The sequence below is a fragment of the Microchirus variegatus genome (genome assembly GCF_963457635.1).
Source record: "Microchirus variegatus genome assembly, chromosome: 16".
NCBI lineage: Eukaryota > Metazoa > Chordata > Actinopteri > Pleuronectiformes > Soleidae > Microchirus > Microchirus variegatus.
The window spans coordinates 21,616,722-21,643,180 of NC_139817.1; the positions used below are offsets into that span (position 1 = coordinate 21,616,722).

At 40.9% G+C, this 26,459-nt stretch overlaps 2 protein-coding genes across 4 annotated transcripts in view; both read left to right on the forward strand.

Moving 5' to 3' along the window:
* Positions 1-1,904: 1,904 nt before the first annotated feature.
* srsf5a (serine and arginine rich splicing factor 5a) lies at positions 1,905-7,962 on the forward strand. The gene is made up of 8 exons (XM_083903142.1): positions 1,905-1,994; positions 2,920-3,057; positions 3,149-3,219; positions 3,539-3,685; positions 4,352-4,421; positions 6,075-6,148; positions 6,228-6,332; positions 6,853-7,962. The coding sequence occupies exons 2-8, from the start codon at positions 2,932-2,934 to the stop codon at positions 7,169-7,171; spliced, it is 912 nt and encodes a 303-aa protein (XP_083759268.1). The 5' UTR covers positions 1,905-1,994; positions 2,920-2,931; the 3' UTR covers positions 7,172-7,962.
* A 2,578-nt stretch (positions 7,963-10,540) lies between these two features.
* Positions 10,541-26,459, forward strand: part of pacs2 (phosphofurin acidic cluster sorting protein 2) — a 67,568-nt gene continuing 51,649 nt past the window's right edge. For all 3 annotated transcript variants that reach the window (XM_083903139.1, XM_083903141.1, XM_083903140.1), the window contains exon 1: positions 10,541-10,745. In XM_083903139.1, the coding sequence (XP_083759265.1) occupies positions 10,627-10,745 (119 nt within the window). In that variant the 5' untranslated portion in view covers positions 10,541-10,626. The remainder of the gene's footprint in view (positions 10,746-26,459) is intronic.

Consider the following 26,459-nt stretch of genomic DNA (forward strand, 5'->3'; position numbering starts at 1 on the left):
AAATCTGCCTACCAGCACACATAAAATCTATCATTTACAGTTTCCAAGGTCCTATATCAATCTCCCCTTATAACCGGTGAGACTAAGAGCATTTCTCATGATCTTGAAGACCATGTTTGTTTGTTTTTTATTGCTTTTATGTACTGTGAACTGAAACTGTGACATGTTTACAGATACAAAGCTTTTTAAGCATAGGGGTTAAAACACAGATTTTTACAAAATGATGTTGCTAAATGTCAGAGGCTGGGTTTGTTGTGGTGAGAAGGTCTGATTTTCATGAAGGGAAAATACTCTATGATGTCATTCACATATTTGTAATCATAATGGACTTGGCATGCATTCAATTAGGCTATTTCCCCTCTAATATTAATGACGGTAATGATTATACTGATCATGGTAATGGTTGCAAACATCAGGCTCCTTGTGATTTATCAATTTCCTGTTGCTTACTTTGATTATTTCAAGTGATTTGGATTGTTTCTTTGCCATCGCTCCTGTTGTGGTGCGTTCAACGACAAGTGACCCTCTCTCAGGCTGGAAATCACATGACGTGTAACAACAATAGTCGTCTCACTCCTGCTGAACACCTTGATCTTAAAAGTGCTAATTAATTATCTGACTTAAATAAGCTGTAACCTGCTTTGTTTGTTTTTTTGGTGTTCAGATTATCTGTTCTCCATTTTCTTTGTTTGATAGTTCCTTTGTCCGATGCTTTGACTCGATGGGGCTGTGCAGTGGTCAGTATTTCATGCCCAAAAGTCTCTCGCACTTTCTGCAGAGCAGATCAGACATGTATTTTCTATCGTACTGTATCAAACCTCAACCATGTATTTCCCTTTCCTAAACCAAGACAATTTGAAGAATGATGATATAGCACTAGAATAAAGAGATGGATAAACACATTGTGTTTTAGTCTTAAATTGATGCTGGCAGACTGTGTGATTCTGAAAGATGACACATTTGTCCAATTTTGCCTCAAATGGGTGTGTATGAAGCTCTTGTGAGTGAAGAGACTACTTGATAGCAATATTGGATTTATCTCAGTATTATCCCAATAAAGTATGCTCTCACTGGATTAGCGAGAAACATTCACACATTCATATCAAGCAGCTTGAGAATCTCACTTTGTCAAGAATGTGAATTGCAATTATGTCCTCTGTTTCTGAGGAATGAATTGCTCAAACTTAAAAAAGATGATGATGATAAAATGCCCTGATCTTGATCTGACCATATTATCTTTATTAGTAGATTGGTGCTTTATTCATTGGTTGTCCACCCCATTTATATCCATGAGGGTAGCCTAAATAAACCTAAAATAAAACCTAAATACACCCTCAAAAAAGATCACATGGTTCAGTCCCTCCATAAAACAGATAAACTACAAACAAAGTAGACACGTCTATCTTGTCTGCCTTTGATCTGATCCCTCAATTAATGTTGTATGAAAGAAAACTTGCAGAAAAGCTAAATGTTTTTGTTTTTAAGTATAATGATATAAACATGTATATAATGGTAGCGAGAGAGCTGAATGTTTTCATATATTGACGTTGAAATCGGATAAAATTGTATGCGAATACGATCACGGATGATACAAAGAAAACGGGTCCTTACACTTTTGTTCCAATAAGAAAACATTGCCTGGGTTGCCAAATCCATGTCGTTTCCTCTTTAAATGTTTCACTAAACTCGATTTATTTTTCAATAAATTGTAAAGAAAGCCAACCCAGTGTATTTAACCTGGAAACATTGTCTCTTGTTTTTGTTGAAACTGATCAATACATGGTATGCAACATGTGTTGGTCAGGCAATATAAAGGGGTAAACTCGTTAAACTCGCCAAACCGGAACTGGCAACCCGAAGACCGCTCTTATTCCTGCTTCTTTGCGCTTAGGACTCATTCGCCATTTTGATACAGTCGAGTGAACGGCACGGAGAACGGTGGCTGCTAACCAACGACGTATACGGTACTCTGACGAGTCACGCACAGCTTCAAGGTAAGGTTTTCTTTAATCAAGGTTAAGCAATCACATTATGGCAATTTTTGGTAAATTATCTATCCGTTTTTTTTGTTTCATTTTCAGCTAATCACGTTTCGCTAACACTTGCTAGCTTTAGCCGACCTCGAGGAGAGCAAAAGCCACAGTGGAAGCTCGACGCTAAACAAAATACTCTGCACATTTTAATAGATAGTAACATCGCAAAATTGAAAGCTATACATTAACATGAACTCGTGCATGGATTGGATTCCACTTAACGTGTTTCATTATCGATAAACCGCTTTCATATAATTACGTAAACGTGTCCTCGGGCTCGAGTTGGGCCTAAGTTAAATTTTACATCCTGTGGCTAAGGGAGTGCTCAAATTCAACTGAAACATTAAATACTACATTTGAATGATACCCCGATAACTATTAGAACCCACGCATTAGCCATCGCACTGAAGTTAGTTATATACGTCTAAGTTCTAAAAATTGATTAATGGCCCAAATTCGTAAGACCATGTGGTTTTACACGTTTTCGTTCGCTGAAACTTGATGAATGCTGGTAATTGCACAATGGTTTTGTTCGGTTAATTTAAAAACGCCATTTTCTTTTTGCCTTGTTGTTTTAAGCAATATACTAAGTGTATAACATTTTTGGTTGGACACGTTGGTCGATCCCCCATAAATGAATGTTGTAAAAACACGTTCATTATTTGGGACAAAGTGCAGCCACTCCAGTAAAAGCAGCTGGGTTTACATCCTTACATTAACGCTAACAATTGGACTCTCGGTTTATAAAAGCAATGAAACCAGCGTCACTGCACTTTTACATTCAATGTGAATTTGAGACATGTTAAACATTGACCCGTCTGTGTTCCACCTTCCCTCCTGTTAAGGTTAAATGTTAACCAAAACCCGTGTGTTTTTCCACTTGCAGATTGCGGATAACATGAGTGGCTGTAGGGTCTTCATTGGCCGCTTGAGCCCACATGCCAGAGAAAGAGATGTGGAGAAGTTTTTCAAGGGATATGGACGGATTCGGGAGATCAACTTGAAGAATGGATTCGGCTTTGTGGTAAGTGCCACTGCAGCGATTTGTTTAAACCATGGTGTCTGATCCTGTCTTGTTAATCTTCTTCAGTAACACTTGGTTGTCCTCTTTTCAGGAGTTTGATGACCATAGAGATGCAGATGATGCGGTATACGAGTTGAATGGCAAAGAGTTGTGCAGCGAAAGGTGATAATTTAATCTTATTTGGTTTCTTTAATGGTCTAAGCCTGTTTCATTATCATGTGAAACATACTTGTAACCATATAAATGTGTAATGTGTGCCTACAGTGATAACAAGGTTAGCTAACACTGATGATTCACAATCCTCCCAATGTTTCAGTGTTAGAGATGGTTAGAATCAGCTTGACATTGATTTACTACTACCACCACCATAGGTTTCCTCATACTGCATGGATGAAGTATTCTAGACACATTGTCAGCTTCATAGTTGTTATGCATGACATTTATGTATTAATAGAAGACTAACATGCTCTCTCTTGTTCAGGGTTACCATCGAACATGCTCGCTCTAGAAGAGGAAGAGGTGGTGGACCTGGAATGGGCCGTTTCGGTGGTGGTGGTGGAGGTGGCGGCGGCGGTGGTGGCAGAGGAGACGGAAGCAGCTATCGCCAATCCCGCAGCAGTGGATCCAGGTATGTTCGTCTTTTAATAGCAGGAGCTATATGGTCAAAGGTTCAAAACCATGTTCTGGTTATCTGAATTCATTGGTTCTACCCTCTTCACTGATGCCAAATACTTTCCATGTACAGACACGGGAGGTTCTGCAGTTGTTCATGTGGATGAAATTGATAAACAATGGACTTAAACTGAACTTTTCACAAACTAATTTCTGTAACACATTTGAAATCAACTAGGGTTTACAAGTTAAAATGGCACACATTAAAAAGTACATTATTGAAATGAGTAAGTAGAAAAATCTACTAAGACCTGTCCACATGTTGTCATCTCAAAGAAAAAAAAAAAAGATGTGGATCTTTAAAATGCTGAATGGTGGTGTGGTTAACTACAATGGTGTATTTTCCCACATGCACATCTAGACTAAGAATGAGTTAGAAAAAACGTGACACATGTAATTGCAAATACAGAGGCAGAAAGACTATGGGGCTTTTAACCCTTTTCAAACGACACAGTTAAAGCCAGTGGGAAATGAAAGCCATTTGCTCCACATCTGAATGAAATTCAAATATTAACTCTGGCCTGAGGCTGACAAAGTAAATATAGCTTCAGTGAAACTGACAGAGTTAAGTGCCTAGTGCCCTCGTGTGTTTGAAGTGCATTTCTTCTTTGTGGTTCTACAGGTATGGCCCTCCTATGCGGACTGACCACAGACTCATTGTAGAGAACCTGTCTTCACGGATCAGCTGGCAGGTAAGAGATTACATCACTTTCTTCTCTGCCGTACAACACGACCCCTTTCATATTGCGTAGTCACCTTGTAATGACATGCTTAAAAAAAGAAAGTGAAGCAGCTCTCATTTGATCAGGCCCGGCTCAATTTGTTTGTGGTAGGTAAAAGAAAGTAACTTAAGAGTACATTTGAAGTACATTAGAAAGCCCACTATTTTTCTTTTTTTAGTTTCCCACCATCTACGTAAAGCAGTTTATCTAATCAAAATCTTTTACCCTTTTTTAACAGCTGCTCTTAAATGGCTTCCTTTACATCAGAGGTGAAAACACACCCTCTGCCGGAGGTATCAGAAGTGTGTAGCGCCCTCTTTTGGTTGTTTTTCTGAATAGTGTCCATTTGGTGCCTCTCCTTACACGCAGTTGCCGCCGGTCTAAAGTCTTGGCTGGGCCCCGTATCGGGTGAAAGTGGTCTAGCGCAGGATACGGTAGCCTTAGGAGGTCCGTAGCCACAGTCTGGAGGTTCTGGCATCCCCGACTGCTGTAACCCCCCTCAAATCCACGCTCATTTGGGTCTTTTTCTGTTGCTGATGGAGCTGGGGTGGGGTGTTGAGTCGGGCGCACACCCCTCTCCTCTACTTGCTCTCTGGTGGTTCCTTACTTGAGGAGGCCGGATGCTGAGTCAAGGCCGAGGTCGTTTCTCAAGGGCTTAACACTGCATTGGTTCCCATTTGCTATTTGGACAAGTGGCTCTATTCTAATATCTTCCTGGGTATGGAGCGGTAAGTAGCATAAAACTCATGTGATTGGGTTTGTTTAGGGTCGGGTGGTAACAGTCTCAAATAGGAAGGGGGACAGATTAACTCAAACACTTAACCTCTGTAGAGTCAGATCACTTAAAAATCAACCTAAATAAACCCGCCCATTGGGTTTTTGTTCACTCACTGCACTATTGTCATCAGCCCCCTTATTACAGTGTTTCAAACATAAATCCACTAAGTTGTATTTAGAGGTAGACTGATTTCATAGGGCCGGTATTGGAGTATTATTTGTGAATCAACCGATTGTGACAACTTTTACTCATATCCAAAAGATGACTTTTGATGACCTATTTCATGAATTTAGAATTTGTTACATAATTTTATTGAAAATACTGTACATAATTGCACTACTGTGCAGATGCATGTGGATTGGAGACAGACCATAGGTGTTAAATGACAAATAAATGGGCCAACAAAAGGCATCAATTAACAGCCGCCCTGGTTTCGTAAAATCAGCATTGGCTAAAGGAAACTCGTATCGACAGACTTCTAGTTTTAATCTTTGACACATAAAATCACTGCTGTCTGACCTTTCAGGCGTCGTTCAATCAGGTTTTTGCTGATGAGCCAAAACAACACAATGCAAAGTCACGGAGCCAATTTATGGGATATGTTTAAAAAAACAAAAAAGCAACACTTGTCCACCTTTACAAAGCATTTCTATGCCTCTTGTTATCATGCCTTCGACAGAAATGGGAGCTTATTACAGAATGACAAAAGTCAGTATCAGATAGCCCATGTTTCTGTGTGCTGCTTTCTGCTGCCTGCTCATTTCTCTCCCTCCAGGTCAGAAACTGCTCTCGCTGGCATCTCTTATTCTGTGCTGTTATTAATCCTGCATTGTGCTTTGAAACAGGACCTGAAGGACCTGATGAGAAAAGCAGGTGAAGTCACCTTTGTGGATGCACACAGACCCAATAAAAACGAAGGGTGAGTTGTTGTTTTTGTTCCGTTTATCAGTTAATTTGTTCATCCTTGGGTCCTAATGAATGTCCGTACTTCAACACAGGGTGGTTGAGTTTGCATCTCGCAGTGATATGAAGAACGCCATCTCCAAACTTGATGGAACTGAACTGAATGGACGCAAGCTGAAGATCTTTGAAGACAGGAGAAGGTGACTTTGCTTTTATTTATTTTTAAAGCCTGGAGCATACACTTATTTATTAATGGTGGGTACATAGGGTGATCATGTTTGGTCATTGCCTAGGCCTCTGTACTTCACATGATCTTTGTTTATTTGGCGATTCGCAATGGGCATATTTTACATTCGGTGAGTAAACCAATAAAGACGACCGCTCTTCTGTCTCAGGGCTCCAGCATAGCTTGAACACATTTAAGCCATTAAATTTAAGATAAAGTTGGTGTAACTCGGAGATCAAGAACATGCCATAATTGGTACATCCTCAGTATACACTGGCAGGCTAATTTATTAGGTACACCAGACTCCCAATGCCTTGAGCATCAACAAGGCATTTTTCTCAGAACTGCTGCTCACTGGTTGGTTTATCTCTTTTGGAACGTTCTGATACTCCGTTAAACCAACTCACAGCTACCTGCCTAAATGTCTGCCATGTGATTGGATGAATTGTTAAATGCTCTTAACTAACTCATGGCTAACTCTTGTTTCCCTACAGTCGCAGCAAGAGCCGATCCCGCTCCCGCAGCTACTCTCGCTCAAAGAGTCGTTCCCGCAGCCGCAACCGCTCCAGGAGCCGCTCCAGGTCACTCAGTCGCACCCCCGAGAAGAAGACATCAGGAGGAGGAGGGGGCAAGTCTGGAGCCAGATCTCCCTCCAGATCCAAGTCTCGTTCCAAGTCCCGATCTAGGTCTCGCTCACGCTCCCGCTCACCACCTCCGGCTCCGAACAAGCAGTCCCGCTCCCGGTCCCGCTCTCGTTCTCGCTCCAGGTCCCGCTCACGCTCCCGCTCACCCTCCGCAGACAGCAAACACTGAGGTCGATTCACATGCTGGCCCCAAAATAGACTGGTAGTGGATCACCATAGGCCTGTATGGTGTTTTTGTTTTAAAGAAGGGGAGGGATCTGCCTTTTACGTGGCTTCTTTGGAAAAAGATTTTCAGATATTAATGTGCCCACATGAATTTTGATTTCCTGTTATTTTTTTCCTTTAGTTTGGATGTGCTTCCACCAGCAAAATATTATTTCCCCTCTTTGAAAACCCTCCTCACATTTTGATGACACACAATGACCGAAGATGTTCAATGACAACCCGCTGTCTGTCAAAGCTGTTGGCAGTGTTTTGATTCCATCCTCTCTCCTGTGTCCTTTGCCTGGTTGTTTGAGGTTGAGTTTGCCGGTGTCTGTAACGCGACTTCCTGGCATCGCTGTGAAACTGTGATTTTTGCTTCTCACGTGATGCATTCGCTGACCTGGTAATGAACTTAATGATTAGAAATGCAAACATCTCAGTTGGTGAATAATTTCAGCTTCCTCGTGTAGTGATGTTGTAATATAACTTTGACTGGCTCTTTTAAACACTGCTGTATCAGGACTGTCTTGTTAGTGACCTTTTCCCCCAATTTTGTTTTCGCTTTTATTTACTTAATCCCTAGAACAAGCTTGTGTGACGTCGTAACGCGTTAGCACAAGTGTCTTTCTCGGCAAGAAGAAATGTTGATTGATTTATTACTAATAAAACTTCCTGCATATTTACATTTTCTTTTATGTTCTTATGACCAGACAGGACAATGACTCCTCTTTTTTATATTTTGAGTGCAGGTTGTGAGACTCTTTAAAAATTGTTCTCTGCAGTTTAATTGAATAAAAGTTTCACAAACTCTTAAATCTCTTGGTCATACTTTTGTTTTTGTTGTTTGGAGATGACAAATGTAACTCAGTCCCTCTGTTGTAAAACCTTGTGTTGAATCTGAGCACCATAAGCCTTTTATGCACTTTAATGTGAGCTTTTATAATGAAACGGTAACTTCCAGTTAGATTTTGGACAAGTTTTGAAGGAGTGTATTTGTTTCTTCCTATAGGGTTTAAATGCTTAGTATAACTAACCTAATTACATAATCTTTAATACAAGGCCAAATTCTCAGTAACTATCAGTGAGGGCAAGGTGCGGAGTTGTGGCAGTAACAACCCATATGTAATAAAGTGACTTTAAGACTGATTCAAGGTGTTAATACTTTTTTTTTTTGTATTGTAATTGTAATTGTAAGTAATCAATATGAAGTTAATGATTCCAGTAATCGGGTGTAGCAAAATACAAGTGTAGGACGGTTGAATGTATTTTATGTGGATAGAGATTTTCTACTTTTCTTGACACCACTATCAAGTGGACCTGTGTAACATGTTAACCCCCCCCCCTCCCTTTTCCTTTCTTGGACCAGTCTTGTTTGTCTTGAAAAAGTAGAATTTGCTTTAAATTAAAACCACAATGTACAACAAAAAAAACATTTAAAACAAAAAGTTGGTAAAAGTAAGGCATTTCATATCAATATAGTCTGGGAGGTTCACATGCAATACCTACAAGGCCCGCTAGTGGGCCACGGCCTACACTTCAGGAAGCACACTGAACAAGCCTGTCCGTGGGGTGAGGCGATAATGTGAAGGTTCTTCCATGAAAGAATCATCCACTTATCGTTGTGTTAGTGTGTTAGTGCCACTTGAAGTAGTCTGTATTAAAATTATACTTGGAGACAAACTAACTGGATTAATGTAATTACAGATTAGCTATTGTCTCATGTTAATCCTGAAAGTTAAATCTGAAAACTGTCACACTGTTCACCACATGGTGGCAGTGTTTTCTCAAAGGACAGTGCCATCACAGGGCAATATACTGTATAATCTTATCCATGTACAATATTCCATTTATTCACAAGCGCATGGCGCATGAGCAGCATTTCAATAGCACAATAAAACAAACATCAAAACAAGAATAAATAGATCAAAGTAAAAACGTTATTTGTTTGTGTGCTTCTACACGCAGCAGTCACTGTGACGTCACATGCGAAAGTGCCGCAGGTGCAGCAGTGGACCACGTGACAGCCCAGTAATCGAACCGTCTCAACCTGAATCCACGGACCCGCCCGTCTGCACCTGCACCTGCACCCAGGGAGTCCAGGGACTGTCGGTGACGTTTGTCCTCCCATGGAAGTATGAGGAGTGGTTAGTGCCACATAACAAATCGGCTGAAGAAACTGAACGATACCACTTATAGAAGGTAATAAGTGCCACTTGCAACCTTTCAGTGGGGGCTACAGTTAAAGGTGCCACATGTAAGAATGTGGCCGAAAACGGTTACTACATTCAAATTGAAAATACCGAGGTCTTTTAGGTTTCGTTTTCTAATGTAACTTATAACCCGTGGTTGCTCGGCAGCTGAGACTCTACTGACTGCAGTGATTGGTATACGCCAGTGAAGGCGCCACATGACGCCAAAACATGATTTGCTTTACATAATTGTAATAAATCTAAAGCAACTGGCCATAAAATCCTCCTAATATGTCACAGAGCTGCCGCGCAACCACGGGTTGCCAGTTAAGTCAAAAAACGAAACCTAAAAGACGTCTGTATTTTGAATTTGAATGTAGTAACCGTTTTTGGCCACAGTCTTACGGCACCTTTAAAGAGGAATTTGATTGATGTCAGCTGAGATTGGCACAGCTCCTTCCCAGCGATATATATATATATATATATATAATTATGTATATATGTATATATTTATATATATAAATTTAATGTTTATTTATTTTGCACAATGAATAAAATGAGTATTGAGACATGAGTATGCAAACTATTATTTAAAATGTCACCACAGAAGGGACTTGCAGTTGGGCACATGAAGAAATCATATATACTATACTATACTTTGTGTTTATTTCATATTATTTACATTTAATGGTATTTTTTCTTACATATTTTTTTAGTACTTTTATTTAATATATCTACACAGTGGTGGCAGTGTATTGCCTGTACATGTGGTAAATTGACAACAAAGTTGAGTTTGACTATATGTATGTATACACGTATATGTTAATATTGCATTTACTTTATAGTTAATATTACATTTAATCATGTAATATTGTGTTTTATTTGATCTATGCAGTTACTTGTGACTCCGCCTCCTGGGACCTGTGTGGCACTGATCGCCCTCCATACACTAGGAGCAGCGTGGTAGGCACAACAAGCCGAGCACTGCTCCGTTCGCGGCTGACTCCGTGTTTCGCTGCAGTTCCTCGCTGACACCGACCCGCCGGACCCCACGCGACCGGAGACATGAGCTCGTCCTCCCGCCGTTCACCTCGCACCGACGTGAGCGTGTGACGGCTCTTCATCTCCACGGACTCACACTCGCACACTTTGAAGACGACCAGCACCGGTGTGTGCTGTCTCCAAAGCCCGCTTCGCAAGGTGTCGGACAGTCCCGCCCTCGGACCGGACCATGGCGGAGAGAAGTGGCCGGCTGAGCTTCCCCGGCAGCGGGGCTCTCAACAGACCGGTGCCCATGAACCTTTTTGCAACGTGGGAGATTGACGGTTCGTCCCCGAACTGCATCCCGAGGTGAGTCCCTGCAAACACGGACACCACCACCACCAGCAGCAGCATCTTCTTCTCTCTGTGCCTTTAAAGTTTGAAGCAGGTGTTTTTTTTTCTTTTTTCTTAATGCACCAGTCTGCACAGTCATTTATTACCAGTGCTGTAATGTTCCAGCTGCACCGCAGAGCTTGTACCTTCATGCCCACCGTGGCGAGGCCTTGCTGCTGCTGCTGCTGCTGCAGACTGGGTGAAGCTCATCCACCCAAAACAAACCTCTGCACCCACTCCTTGTTCATGTTCTGCGAAATTAAACACAAACAAGTCATAAACACACAAATAAATCCAGGATTACAGAGCAAGCCAGACTTCAACTAGTCTGCTCAGTTTATCCCACCACTTTAATAGGTACACCTGTCATCACAAATGTTATCTAAAGAGCCAATCACATGGCAGCAACTCAATGCATGTATACAGCCTGCTGACTTCACACTGAATGGGGGAGAAATATGATTTAAAGGTACAGTGTGTAACTTTTAGGATTTATTTAGAAGTCTGGTTGTTTCCAAGATAACCTTCACTTTCAATATCTGGCAACCGTATAATGAGAAGCTGACGTCACAAACAAACAAACGTGTGACGCACCGGTGAATCTTGTCTGTGATTGGACAGTTGTTCCGGGGACCTCCCGATTTGTCTACCGTAATGAGAAGTATATGGACGCAAAAGGTCTGTTTCTCTGCTTTCTGGTATCCATCCGCCCATCTTCTACTGCTTTATCCTCCACATTAGGGCCAAGGGTCGTCGTGCTGTGCCAATCTCAGCTGACATAGGGCGAAAAGGCCGCCAGTCCATAGTTTTTGAATTTTCTAGATATCACAAATGGTTTTAGGAGTTACGTTTGTTTTTTTATAAATGTATATTTGCTTTAAAGTGAACATCTTTGGTTTTTGGATCCTTTTTTTAATATATGCTTAAAGTAAGGGGTTTGCTGGAGGGTTGTCGCCATCTAATTAACCCTTAAAAACACCAAGACCCACTTTTTGGCTTTTCATTTCTAGAATATTTCATCCTTCATTCGTGCATATTGTTAAAAATGTATGCCAGGTTGTGCATTTTTTATTATTTTTAATTTTTAATCTACTGTAAACCATTTTAACTAAAATACTCGCACTAATACACCTACGCGCCAGAAATGTGCTCATTGATACCCGTTCAACCCATCATGACAAAAACTTGGCAATTTAAGGGTTAATATTTTTTTAAAATTAGTTAATGTTTGAGATGTATGATGAGGACTGATGTTTGAAATCAAATAAGAAAATCAAATAATTTATAGAGGTTTATGAGCAGACTTTGGTGTGTCATATATATTTGATATGTATGGAAAGGCCTTAAAACAATAAACTAGTGCTGGGCACGTTAATGTGACGACTGACCGGAAAAAGACGCGTGTGACGTCATGTTTACAATACTCCCGATTGTTAAAGTGAGTCTCTAAAGTAACGCTAAACTTTAAAAACAGAGGCACACATACGCAGTACACAGGTACAGTCGAGAAATTGGCCATTTAGAGTCTAAACATGTGGTTTGTGTATTCAGATATGACCTATTTATAGTTTGGCAGTGACGTTGTCGGCGGTGATCAGCTCCGCCTCTGTGGACGCTCGGTGCGCACTGAACCGGCACAGAGCAGCTTAGCTCGGCCTGTCCTGAGGATCAATCGCAGCTCTTGCCGTCTCCGTTGTCCCTTAACGGAGTGACGGACACTTTATTTTTGTGCAGTCGGAGACGTAACCTACGCAGAGCACTTTACGCAGGAGTATAAATTGGGCTTCAGGCCAAGCCAGGGTTAGGAGTTCACTCCACTGGCTACCCATTCATTTCAGAGGACATTTTAAAATACTTTACATGGACAAACTCCCTCTTACACCTCTGACCTGATCCTGCCTCACACCAACCTCACACCCTGAGGTCGTAAGGTCAGAGGCTGTTAGTTGTTCCCAAAACAAACTTTAGGAGCAGAGGTGATCGAGCATTTCAGGCAGTGGCTGCCTCTAGTTCTTAAGACTTGTGTGTGGATTCATTTGAAAAGCAGCTAAACACTCTTATAAAAACAGACACCGTTCCGTCCGTCCGTCCGGACTAAAATGAATACCTTCCTGTGCGTGTACGTCCTTCACATTTTGCAGGATTGTTTAGTAGGTGAATATCTCCAGGCTTTTTTTTCGTTTTGTCCAAAAACCTTTTTTTGAATTTTTACGTGAATTTTTACGCGTTTTTTTTTTGTGCGGGGAAATGTGAGAAATGTGTAAACGGCACTTTACGAGCTTGTCAACGCGATAACTTGACAAATATTTGACATATTGATGTCAAACTGGCACTGTCCATGCCTCTTACAAGTATCTTGGACAAGTTCGAAGATGGGTGACCTTGACCTACTTTTCAAGGTCACAGCTGCACTTGTAACATGGAAAATAGCCAAAAACCGGCACTTTTCAAGCTTGTCAATGCGATTACTTGACAAATATTTATTGTATTGCTGCCAAACTGGCACTGTGGATGCCTCTTACAAGTATCTTGAACAAGTTCGAAGACCTATTTCCAAGGTCACCGCTGCACACCACATGTCCAAAGTGGCCTTCATTGCCTATGCAAATTTTGCTTTAAAATTGGCATAAAAATGTGGGCGCATGGACTCAGCGCGGAGCAGTAGTAGTCGTGGACTATCACCACTCTACTTTTTGTCTCTTTTAATATTTATTGTATTTATTTTATTGTAAAGCACTTCTAAAAGGCACTTACTTATGTACATACAGCTAAGTCGAGGCCCATTTAAGCCAGGATAAGTGGAAAATCCCAGCTTAACTCCCTACCTAGGTTTTGTGAAACAGGTCTTTACTCTGCAGGTGTAGCTTGTGCTGAAAGCTGTGAATGCTCAGCATCATCATCACCCGCCCTGTTGTCATGATGGATAACTAGCATTAAAACCAGATCATCTGTGCCAGGCTGCACCATGGAGACCATTCAGCTCCAGTGACCTCCAGAGACTCAGACGTGTCATCAGTGTTAAACCCTGATTTCAGCTCCGTAGATTCACGTTTTGTTCTTAGACTCCTGGTCAAGACCTGGTCCACTTCACCCAGAAGCTGTCAGTTACATCAATGAAAGAGCTGCAATGATCAATTGTTTTAATTATTGATGAAAATATGGATTGCTTGGTCTTTAAAATGTAAGACGATAGCGGCGAAACGTCTCCTACAGCGTCCCACAGTTCAAGGTGATGTTCTCTGATTCGTTTTTTACATGAAAAGAAACATGTAAATGATATTTATTTGACATTATATTGAACGGAGTTGATATTTAGCGGAAATATTGACAAAATCCAGCTGGCCGACTTCGTTTTGTGCTCCATCTAAGACGGTAAATCAGAAAAAACAATGTCCTGCCATTGGAAGTATCATGACGCAACCCCCACAAATATGTGCTATAACATTTCCTGTTTTGAAAGTGAGCGTGAATTGCAGCAGTCGCTCATACACTCTTGCTTTATTGCATATATAACGTCTGTTTTGAATGAGTTTTCATCTCCTTATAGAGCACTGTGCTGTTGTGTTATCGCTCGAGGTGCAGTGTTGGGTTTGTTGGGTGTTGATGAGACGCAGGTGAACTTGCCTCAGATCAGACATAAATGGGAAAATATGGGTTTTAATGTTGGATGCTTTTTTGAACAACTTTATTGGTAAAACATTGTGTCTCAAACTCCACCTGACCAGGTGCTGTGGAGAGAATCATGCACTGAATACAGGAAATTAAGTTATTTTTTATTTATTTATTTATTGTTTATTTTATTTTATTTAGACTGACCAAACTGAAGATAAACGGAAATATATAAAGCCCATAATATTAAAAGAGTCATAATTTTACGAGATGAAAGAGTAGTTTTTTTGAATCATTATTTAATTTAATGTATTGTTGTTATTATTATTATTATTATAATTATTATTAATAACAGAATGCAGATGCCAGCTGTAGCCTTACAGTCGACCAAAAAAAAGACAATTTCTGTGTTTTTCTTTTCTTTCTCAATCTTTTCAAAGATCAAGTACTTCTTTATTTGTTAAGCCCAAACCAAAATGTATCTTCACAAAATGCTCCGCGAACCTCGTCCTTGCAGCTGAGATTTTGCTTGAATAATAATTAACGATGACTTTATTCTCGTAATGTCACAAATTTAGTCTGGGTAGATTAAGAAATGTTTCCTGTATTTTGGCCCTAATACTCTGCCGTACCTTAGCCTCTCTCTATCCTCTTAAGTTAATAGCAGTGGGTATTACGTTGCGTGGCTTTTAGCTGAAATGAAACTAATTCATCTCCTGGAATATCACAATGTCCTCAGAATGGGACAAAATGGATGAATAAATGTCCCCGTAATGAAAGAGTCCCAGGTTTAATCCCCAGCGAAAGTGCTTTCCTGTGTGGAAACCACGTGTTTGCGGCTCTTCGCAGTGACTTCGTGTGAGTGAAGGCTTCATTTGCAGCTCATTATTGACCGCTGTCTGTCACTGAGGACGGGGAGAACGTCGCCTTGTTAAGCAGTCGTCAAATCAGCTGCTTCACAAGCCTCTGGAGACGCGGCAACGCTGCCGACCGCTGACCGTCCTTAGAGGACAAACATGTTTTACAGCACAGCGACCTGCTCACCTCCTTTTTTTTACATCATTTTTAATTAAAACAGTCAGAGATTAGTGTGTGTGTGTCTGCAGAGCGGGAACCTCCAAGAATATATAAGCTTATCTACGCTTAACTTTTACCCTAAATGTAGTTTTCCATTTAAAAATCACTTTAGGCCTTTTAAGCTACTAATGAGTCAGGCTGCAATAAGCTATCCACATTAGAGGATGATTGTCTTCTTCTTCTTTTTTTTTTAACGATTCATATTTTTTATTTTTTAAGGTGCATTATGTAATAAATCTAAAGCAACTGGCCATAAAATCCTCCTAATATGTCACAGAGACTCAGGAATAATGTTCATATAACAAACTGAACTCACCAACAACAACAGTACAGACAAAATATTTGCATAACATTTTTTTTTTGCAGACTGCAAATCATGTTTATGTTTTTTAAATCATGTTTTGGCGTCATGTGGCGCCACCTACCGCCGTCTACCAATCATTGCAGTCAGTAGAGTCTCAGCTGCCGAGCAACCACGGTTTGCCAGTTACGTCTGAAAACGAAACCTGAAAGACCTCGGTATTTTGAATTTGAGTGTAGTAACCGTTTTTGGCCACATTCTTACATATGGTGCCTTTAATGTACAGATCTGTGGTATCAGATTGTTAGGGTTGGGTACTGTTCATAATTCAACATAAATGAATGAAGTTTAAATCTAGAGCTGCAACTAACAATTATAATGGTCGATTTCTTGTTTCGATTAATGGTTTGGTCCGTAAAATGTGATGAAATCATTGATCAGTGTACAGCTGAAACCAGTAATTGATTAGTAATGGATTACTAAATTAATTTCGATTATCGATGAATCGGTTTGAAGCTTTTTTTCATGATTAAAACAATATTTCTGATTGTTTTCGCTTCTTAAATGTGAATATTTTCATTGGATTTTTTTTTTCTTTGTTATGTGGAGCAAAGAAACCAAGAATATATTCACATTTAAGGAGCTACAATCTGGTTAATGGATTAATAATCGAATAATCGATTAATTGTTTCAGCTCTATTCAAATCTTGACTGAGCAGGTCCTTTGACAGTTGTTCCAGGCTAAATTTACAGCCTTTTCCCCCAAATATGTCTCACATGCAGTTTCTTTTTTATTTCATATGGGAAATTAAATTGCAGGCATAAAGAGAAGGAGAAGGCTGCTAACATGTCTCTGGTATCCCTGTGTTCCCAGTAGCTGATTACCTCCAGTGGGTTCATTGCTGCTGTAACTCGGCAAAAGCTACTGCGTGTCATAAGGGACTCGGTTGCATTTTAATGTGAACCTGCACACCGTGTTCTTCTGGCTATTTCGTTTTTCTTCACTGTTCCTCCCGTAATTTTATTCACATAAACCTGGGGTCTCGGCGGTCTCTGAAGTCCAAGGCTATAAGGCTGGCAGACTTGTAGAAGTGCTGCCTCAGCAGTGATCGAGATCGAGATGCTTAATTATCACCCATCATGGGTGAGGAAGCTTATTTAGACGTGGTTTGAACGATGCCTGTTTGTATGGAAATGGGGGTGAACCTGTGGTTGCTTTAGCAGAAGATAACTGGCTGCTGGTGAAATGCAAATGTTGCTATGTACTCTCTTTTTTTTTGATGAGGCAGCACGGTGTGTTTTATGAGGCTCTGGTAATATTAAGTCAGGATATGAAGTGCTGAGGGGAGGGTTTTTAACCAACAAAGTGAGGCCATTTTTACAAGGTGAGGACATTTTGGCCGGTCCTCACTTTGTTTTCATTGAAATCACTTCCTTAGGTTGTAAACATGCTATACTCTGTTTTTAACAGAGGTTCTCAATTTGGTACAAAAAAAAAAATGTTTTCCAGCCCTGGTGTTTCACACACTTTTTGCTCTGGGGCTCCACCTGCACATGTGTTATGGTACTGCACCCAGTAGTTCTTTGTAGATGTCATTTGTGAAGTAGATTAGTAATTGTGTTGATTTATAAAGTGGAAATGCTGGTCCTCACTTTGTCAGCACTTAAACCCGGTCCTCAGTATGCAGCAAGTACAAGAGTGTGTGTGTCTGTGTGTGTGTGTGTAATGCCATCTTGTGTTCTGTCAGCTCGTCGTGAAAAGATTTTGATATTGATATAATATATCAATTGTATATAGTACTTGTTTGGTCTGTAAAATGTCAGAAAATGGAAATAATGACGTTTTTCCACAAATGTATTCAGTTTTAAATGGTGCTGGGCACGTTAATGCATGACGCGTTTCCATGACGACTGACCGGGAAAAGACGCGTGTGACTTCAATAAATGTAATTTGGGAAACAAAATGACTGTAGAAAATAGTTCTTTGACTTTGCATTAGAGCTGCAACTCACGATTATTTTGGTAATCGATTAATCTGTCGATTTATTTTCTCGATTAATCAATCAGAAAATGTAAAAACCTGACGATGTTCTCAAATGTCTTTTTTTGTCCATAAACCAAAATGATTCAGTTTTTAATGATGTCTTTGTTATGTGGAGCAAAGAAACAATGAAAATATTCACATTTAAGAAGCAAAAACAATCAGAAATCTTGTTTTAATGATGAAAAAAGCTTTAAACCGATTAATCGATTATCTAAATAATTGACAATTAATTTAGTAATTGATTAATAATCGATTAATTGTTTCAGCTCTACCGTGCATAGCTTACTGGAGCTGAGTGGAGCTTCAGGGAGTCCTGGCTACTAGAGTGCACTTACCCTCTGGAGACTCCATTGGAAATGTTGTATAAGGATTTTCTTTTATTAAAAATCAAATAGTGATATTTAAAGGGCAAATGGAGATAATTTGAACAGACTTCACTGTGATCAAGGACCCACGTGGACCCACATTAACCTGTGTGGCAGCGAACGAGAGGTCATGTGACACTGAATCCTGCTGCATGCGTTCAGGGATATACGTGGAGTTAAGGGTCATCATGTCGGGGTGAAGACGCCACGTTTGTGTCTTCTAAGAGGTCGCTCGTCTCTCCCGTGTGCAGACGCTGCTCGTGCTTCTGAAGGCATGGAGCCGTTTCATCTTGGTATGTTTGAAGTGGGCATCGGTTGCATTTCTGCACATCGGCCCACAGCGCGCGAGGATAAGTGCTGCGGGAGACGCGGCCAATCTCCGAGACAGAGCCGGGATTGAACGGTCCCTGGAGAGGCAGCTGGACGCAGTAGGCCGTCATATTTGGGCCTGTTGGAGGACGAGAGTGCTGAGATGTCGCTTTGAACAGCAGCGAGACACTCACTCTTTTGTCCCCCGGGCTGCCTGAGATGCTCACCCTGCGGGGAATTTAGAGTAGGATGAATGAGGGCCAGTTAAAGCCTCCCTTTGTTTGATGTTGCCGTTTTTTTTTCCTTCTTCTTCTTGTTGTTGTCGCGCACTCGTGCCTGTTCTGTACCAATGTTTGAGAGTTTAAACAAGGCAGAGTGTCTGGACACGCTGGTGCTTTGATCTAGCACGCTGTAATGTTCAGTCTTCGTTAAAAGTCCGATTTTACACTCGATGCTCACACTGTGCCGTTGTGAGTGAGACACGGGATGGAGGATGGCGCAACCGAACTTGACTGTTCAGTGATTGGCTGTGTGACTGCCTGCCACTCCAGAGGCTCTGGACACTTGGTTCTCAAAGTGCGGCCCAGGGGCCAATGGCGGCCCGCAGAAACATTTCTGGCGGCCCACAATGAATTACAGTTGATAGTTTTAATCCAGGAGCTACTAAGCTTGTTAAATGTTTATTGGACATTACTGGATACAGACCAATAAGTGTAAACAAAAATTCTATATAATTTTCAAAATCAGGCATTGGGCGGAATCTGCTTCAGAACAGGGCTTTAGTTCCTCTTTAACATGTACAGCAGGTACGAGACATCTACGAGACTTCTGTACCACGATGGAAACGTTTTACTAGTTTCTCCTCTTTGTCTCGACCTATCAGAAAAGCTGTCAGTTTAAACTGAGGCCGATTTTTACCGATTATGTTCCAGATCCAGCTCTGTGGTCATCGAGCATCGAACACTTTCACTTTTAATCAGCGAACAAGGCTGTTTTCTGGGTTTACAGCCACTGAAATATCCATTGATATACAGCTTGATTTATTTCTTATTTTTACACACATAATGATGTGTTTTTCACTCAGAAACCTTGACTCTCTCAAGGCCACTGTACACACACATGGACGATAGTGCTACTTTGAGTTGTAAATTATTAATATAAGGCAATTACTTTTTTTTTTTTTTTTTTTACATCTAGAGTGCTTTGATAATTGTATTATCTCATAAATCATGTAATTCTGCTTTGGTAACATGTTTTCACACAATTTTTATTTGTCAGTGTGAATCTGCCTGGTGCTGGTCAGAGAGACTTATGCAAGATATCCAGCAACCCAATTCTTGCTGAGGCAGCACGTCGTGGAGGACAGGACAGGGAAGGACAGTTAGCTTCTCATTACACACACACACACACACACACACCCCCACACACACACATCTAAGATGCCTTGTGACTCTGCAGGCTGATCAATTTTGCCTCCAGCTGACTTTCATCATGCCTCATTGCTTAGTGCCACGCCTGACTGCCTGCTCTCTGTACCCCTATGTTATTTCCCCACAGACTATATTTGATTTTTAAGTAAACAGTGTTCATATTATCTGTTCAGCTGCAGAATGAGATTGGCAGCGTGGAAAAATTTAGCTTTTCATCACATTGTCTGCGTGTTATCTGCATTTGAACCAAAAAATAACGAAGAAGTATGGGATTGTTTTCACTGCTGGTGTACTTGAACTGCAAGAAGGGACATTTTGGGGACATTTTATATTGATACAACTGATAAAAGTTTCAGACGTAAACACCAGATGACTGTAAATAGCCTGTTTGAAGCTGACTCTGTTGTTTCAAGGATAGAAAAAAAAGGAGGAAGTGAGTAAAGGTTGTGGACATTTGAGAAAAAATGGAACGCAGCATTTATGTACGAGGAGTGAAAACTGTGTCACTGTGTTATTCTCTACATGCGTCCACGGCGCTGACATTTCACAAGCGCACTAATTAAATCCATGCTCGGTGGAAGAATCAAACGTGCCACAGGAGATGCAGAGTGGAAAGTGACGTGTCTCTTTTCCTGCCGGCAGCAGCAGCAGCTAAATCAACTGTGGTCATGTGTCAGTGTGTCAGGTGTCATGTCGAGTCCAGGGGCAAATAGTCCTCCTCGGTGAGTCGTTAGTCTAAACAGACGCCAGACGATAGAGCGCAGACTAAACGGCATCAAGCTGAACCCGACATGATAACAACAACAACTTATGGCACGCTGGGTTTACATCAGAGGTCAGAAGTGGGAGCGAGGTCACCTCCAATTTGAACCCGTCCCAGTTGAGAAGTCGAAAACACATGGACGTAAAAATGTATCTTTGGCACTAGCGTGTGAGCAATATGAGCGTAAAATGACAACTTGAGCTTCCATCAAAAATATTCACGATGATGTTTTGCAGAAGTAAAAGTGGTTGTTTTGACATGGAACAATGTATACATCACGATAAAAACATGTTATTGATGCAAAATAAGTATTAATATCCAAGAAATGTATGTGTGTATGTATTTATATATGTATGTATGTGTGTATTTACTGTATATATGTGTGTATATATGTATATATGCATGTATATGTATATATGTGTGTATATATGTATATGTATATATGTGTGTATGTATTGTATTTATATATATATATGTGTGTATAATATATATATGTATATGTGTATATATATGCATGTATATGTATATATGTGTGTATATTTATATGTATATATGTGTGTATATATATGTGTGTGTACGTGTGTGTATATATATGTGTATAAATGTGTGTATATATATGTGTATATACGTATATATGTATATGTGTATATATGTGTGTGTGTGTATATATGTATATGTGTGTATATATATATATATATATATATATATACACATATACATATATATATATATATATATATACATATACATATATATATACATATATATATATATATATATATATACATATATATATATATACATGTATATATATATATACATGTGTCGCAAACACAACAAATCCTGGAGCGAGACACTTCAGCACCTAATGCCAGTTGTCGTTCCGCTCAAACTGGCTCAGTCAAAGTTGCCACTTGTTTCGTTCAAGGTTTTTCTATAACTCTCTGGAACCAATGTTTTCCTGCTGACATCTCATTTTCATTTACTGAAACATCCAGCTCACTTGAGTTTTACCTTAAATCCTGAACTCTCATCTTCATTCTGCAAATGGACAAATGCATTTCCGAGGATTTCCAATCGTGTTAAACTGGATTTAATGTGATTTTTGACCGTTGGTTGTGACCTAATTCCTGAATGTAGTTCAAACTCGCAAAAAAATAGCTCTGCGATTACACTCAACAACCTGCTGCAGGGGTTTGTTTGCTTTGTCCAATGTTCCTGAGATGTTTCGGGGGATTTAAGGTGGAGAAGGAGGTTAACGAGAGCGAATGCGTCAGAAGAACTTTGTGCCAGATGTAGATGAGATTATAACGAGGCAGCATGTTGAACCGCGGAAGCTTAGTGTCGTCAAAAGGAAATTTGTTTCTGGAGCTGCGTTTCACTGCTGCCTCATCTGCCCCTGAATATTAAAAGTATATTTGTAGTCCAGACACATTTAAAGGTTTTTTTTAAGTGCTGTTCCTCCATTAATTTTCTAATTCTTTCACCTTTGGTTGAAAGAGGTGAATAATTTGGGAAAAGTATGCTTCTGTCTTTCATCGCCTGAATGCCCCATTAATCTTTGATAATAACACAGGCTTTTCCTGGCTGATTTGATTTCTTTTTGCACTCCAGGTGTTGACATCATGATTTGATCCTTCACTCTGTAATTGATTGTTCTGGCCTGTGGACATGGGAGTTTCTGCACCGCGTGGAGTTAATGTTTATCCGTGCAGTCATATCGCCACCATGACTGACTCTGATTTGTGTGTCCAAACATTGACTTCTAGGGAAACCCTTAGTCACCCATTTCCACAGCAACAGTGTTTGAGTTACTTTTCAGTGTGGTAGTTATAATGGCAAAAGCATCCGCTGTGCCTCGTTGATTATTAATTTTGGGCATGTATTGTAATTGCTGTGATCATTTGTTCCATATCCAACTCTCTGCGTCTTGTATCAATAAGGCGTTTTCTTCTCCTATTGTGGAAAGCCCCTCAGGCCAATTTGTGGACTTGCAGCAGTGAGAGTGTAAAAGAGATTGAGTTGCTATTTCCGTTCTCCCTTCACTGAGGCTTAAAGAACCCCCCGAGTTTAGAGCGGAGAGCAGAAATGTAGGTCAAGATCCTTTTTAGAAAACCTGCGGCCAGCAGGAGAGCCGAGAAGGTTCAACATATTGTTGTAATTAGGAAAAGTTGTTGTGCCACGTCTGGTATCCTGCTGTTCTGTGGCTGAGTCATTCGACCTCCGCCGAGCTTCAGCAGGACTCCTCCCTGACACATTGCTGGTTAAATGGATGCAGTGAAATCCTTTAAATGTTCATTGCGGAACGTTCAGGAGGGTGCAAGTCACGGCAAGTGTATAATCGCTTTAAAACACAAATCCTTTGCTTTTCATAGCCTTAAAATAAGCCTTTTATTTGTACTTTAGGCAAAGGCTTTGCTTAACAGAAGCCGACATCCAAATGGACAAACCAGTCAGCACCTGTGATTTGTGTTGTGAAGTAGAAGCTTATTTCTTACATGCTTTCTGATATGTGAAGGCCACCGTAGTTTCCTGAGGCATGTTTGAAAAGAAGGTATAAAAGTAGTCCTCTGTTGGATGGTGCATGGATGGAGCATGGATGGTGCATGGATGGAGCATAGATGGAGCATAGATGGAGCATAGATGGAGCATAGATGGAGCATGGATGGAGCATAGATGGAGCATGGATGGTGAATGGATGGAGCATAGATGGAGCATAGATGGAGCATAGATGGAGCATGGATGGAGCATAGATGGAGCATGGATGGAGCATAGATGGAGCATGGATGGTGAATGGATGGAGCATAGATGGAGCATAGATGGAGCATAGATGGAGCATGGATGGTGCATAGATGGAGCATGGATGGAGCATAGATGGAGCATGGATGGTGAATGGATGGAGCATAGATGGAGCATAGATGGAGCATAGATGGAGCATGGATGGAGCATGGATGGTGCATAGATGGAGCATGGATGGTGCATGGATGGAGCATGGATGGAGCATAGATGGAGCATGGATGGAGCATAGATGGAGCATGGATGGTGAATGGATGGAGCATAGATGGAGCATAGATGGAGCATAGATGGAGCATGGATGGTGCATAGATGGAGCATGGATGGAGCATAGATGGAGCATGGATGGTGAATGGATGGAGCATAGATGGAGCATAGATGGAGCATAGATGGAGCATGGATGGTGCATAGATGGAGCATGGATGGTGCATGGATGGAGCATGGATGGAGCATAGATGGACCATAGATGGTGCATAGATGGAGCATAGATGGAGCATGGATGGAGCATGGATCGAGCATAGATGGAGCATAGCTGGTGCATAGATGGAGCATAGATGGAGCATAGATGGTGCATGGATGGAGCATAGATGGAGCATAGATGGAGCATGGATGGTGCATGGATGGAGCATGGCTGGAGCATGGATGGAGCATAGATGGAGCATGGATGGAGCATAGATGGTGCATGGATGGAGCATAGATGGACCATGGATGGAGCATAGATGGTGCATGGATGGAGCATAGATGGACCATGGATGGTGCATAGATGGAGCATAGATGGAGCATAGATGGTGCATGGATGGAGCATGGATGGAGCATGGATGGAGCATAGATGGAGCATGGATGGAGCATAGATGGACCATGGATGGTGCATGGATGGAGCATAGATGGAGCATGGATGGAGCATAGATTGAGCATGGATGGAGCATGGATGGAGCATAGATGGAGCATAGATGGACCATAGATGGACCATAGATGGACCATAGATGGAGCATGGATTGTTAAGTCTGTTCTCTTCATGATAACTTTTATTTCCTTATTTACCCTGGCTGTCTTCAATCTGTCTCCTCTTCTGTAATTGTATACATTGTAATGTGTACTTAATAAAATCATTAATTTAAAGGAAAGGTTTGTACACAGAGTGCACATGCTGTATGTTGCATGTTTAGAGGGGTTTTAGGGGTTTCTTGTGGATGAAAACACAGAAAACTTTTGGCGATAACGGTTTGTAGGGTGAATCTGACCCGGAAGTAACAATTTATTGAATAGCCACTAGAGGGCTGTGCAGCAGGTTGCAAATTTCTGCCGGTCAAATCACAAATCACGAGTCTCTCGAAACAGGAGTTCGTTTTGCAACCAGAAGACGACGGCCAATTTTCATATACGGTCTAAACCTGTCTCTAACTCTGGATAATTGTAGAAATGAATGTTCATTGCCAGTCAGAAATAAGCATGTTTAAAAGCCTGTAAACATCATAATTCCGGCCTCCCAGATGCAGAGCAAACCACAGCAGTGTGGTCCCGCTAACCTAATCTGCTGCAGCACAGGCATCGACTGAAGTTGCAGTGATTCAAGTGACTCGATGATTTAGAGAAACCTCACATTCGCTTGTGTATAATTCCCTAAAAGCCCGGTTCAGACAAAACTATTCTAGAAAGAAAGGCTGTTTTGTGTCTGACCTGTCTGCACAACAGTGCTTCACTGTCTTGTTAATCCATATTTGTTTAAGCAGGATATTAAAAGGTTTATTTACAGCTTAGAGAACAGACAGTCCTCCTCTCTGTAAATGGGTTGTGGTGTAATGTGTGTGACCTTATAAAATAAATATTCCGTTTTAACAACAGGCAGCAAACTGCAGCTGTGACACCGGAAAGAAATGTGGAAGAAAAGGTTCAGTGCTGTCACAAATGAGTCTTCCAGAGCCATCCATCATCTGGAGCATGAATCCTGGAGCAATACCAGCTGACATAGGACAGGAGACAACACACACTCTGGACAGGTCACCAGTCTATCACATGACCGACATACAGAGATAAATGACTATTCACATTCACACCTATGATGACTCTCCGAAAAAGGTGTCTCCAATTAACCAAACCCCAATATTGTTTGTCATAACGGGCCACGTCACTGCTGAATCTAAGCCAAGTCGAGTTAGAAACTTAGCCAAATATGTCCTGTTCCTTCTGTGCTTCGGGAAGGAAGATCTCTATTGTTTTACAGTCTAAATATTTACACGTAAACATTCAGATTTGGACTTTTAAAGTGTCCAGCTCACCACCCTCACCAGGTCTCAGAGCGGTCCCTGGACTGTTTATCGTCTATGACGAATGGTCCTCTGAAGTGACCATCTGTGTGATGACTAAAACTGTTTCCACTGAGTGGAATGGTCCAGTTTGGTACAGTACTCTACGTCTTTGTTTTTGCATTTCCATTAGGAATATTTTCCAAAATAACCAGCCCCTACCATTCCATTTTTACCCTTGGGTTGCCAGAGTAAAATGGTCACAACAGTTGCGGTTAGTGTAAATATCCCATGGAAGTTTAAACAATTTCAAAAAATCAATCACCCACTACGAAAAAAGCTTTCAACGTCGTCGTTCTCACTCTCTTGTACTGTACCAAACCAAACCAAACCATACCATGATGAAAACACTGTATATGTAAGCAAAACCTTTGCGGCTCAGATTGAACATGTGGGTCAAGTCTGCCATCTCTGATTGCCTTGTTGACCTGGTGGGGACTCGAGCCGGCAACCCTCCAGTTACAAGCCAAGTTAGAGATATAACTTGGCGTGTTACAAGCCAATATTAGAGATAGGACAAGTTGTATATGTGTATATGAAAGACTGCGCAGGTTCGGTGTTCTGTTGCACACAGGCAAATTGTTTTCTCTGCTCCTAAAAGATAAATAAAAAAGTATAGCGGGCTAGATCTAGCCCAATGAAGGTGGTGGAAAATCTTGGTTTCAGCCTCTGGCAGAGATTCTAAACTCTAGTCTG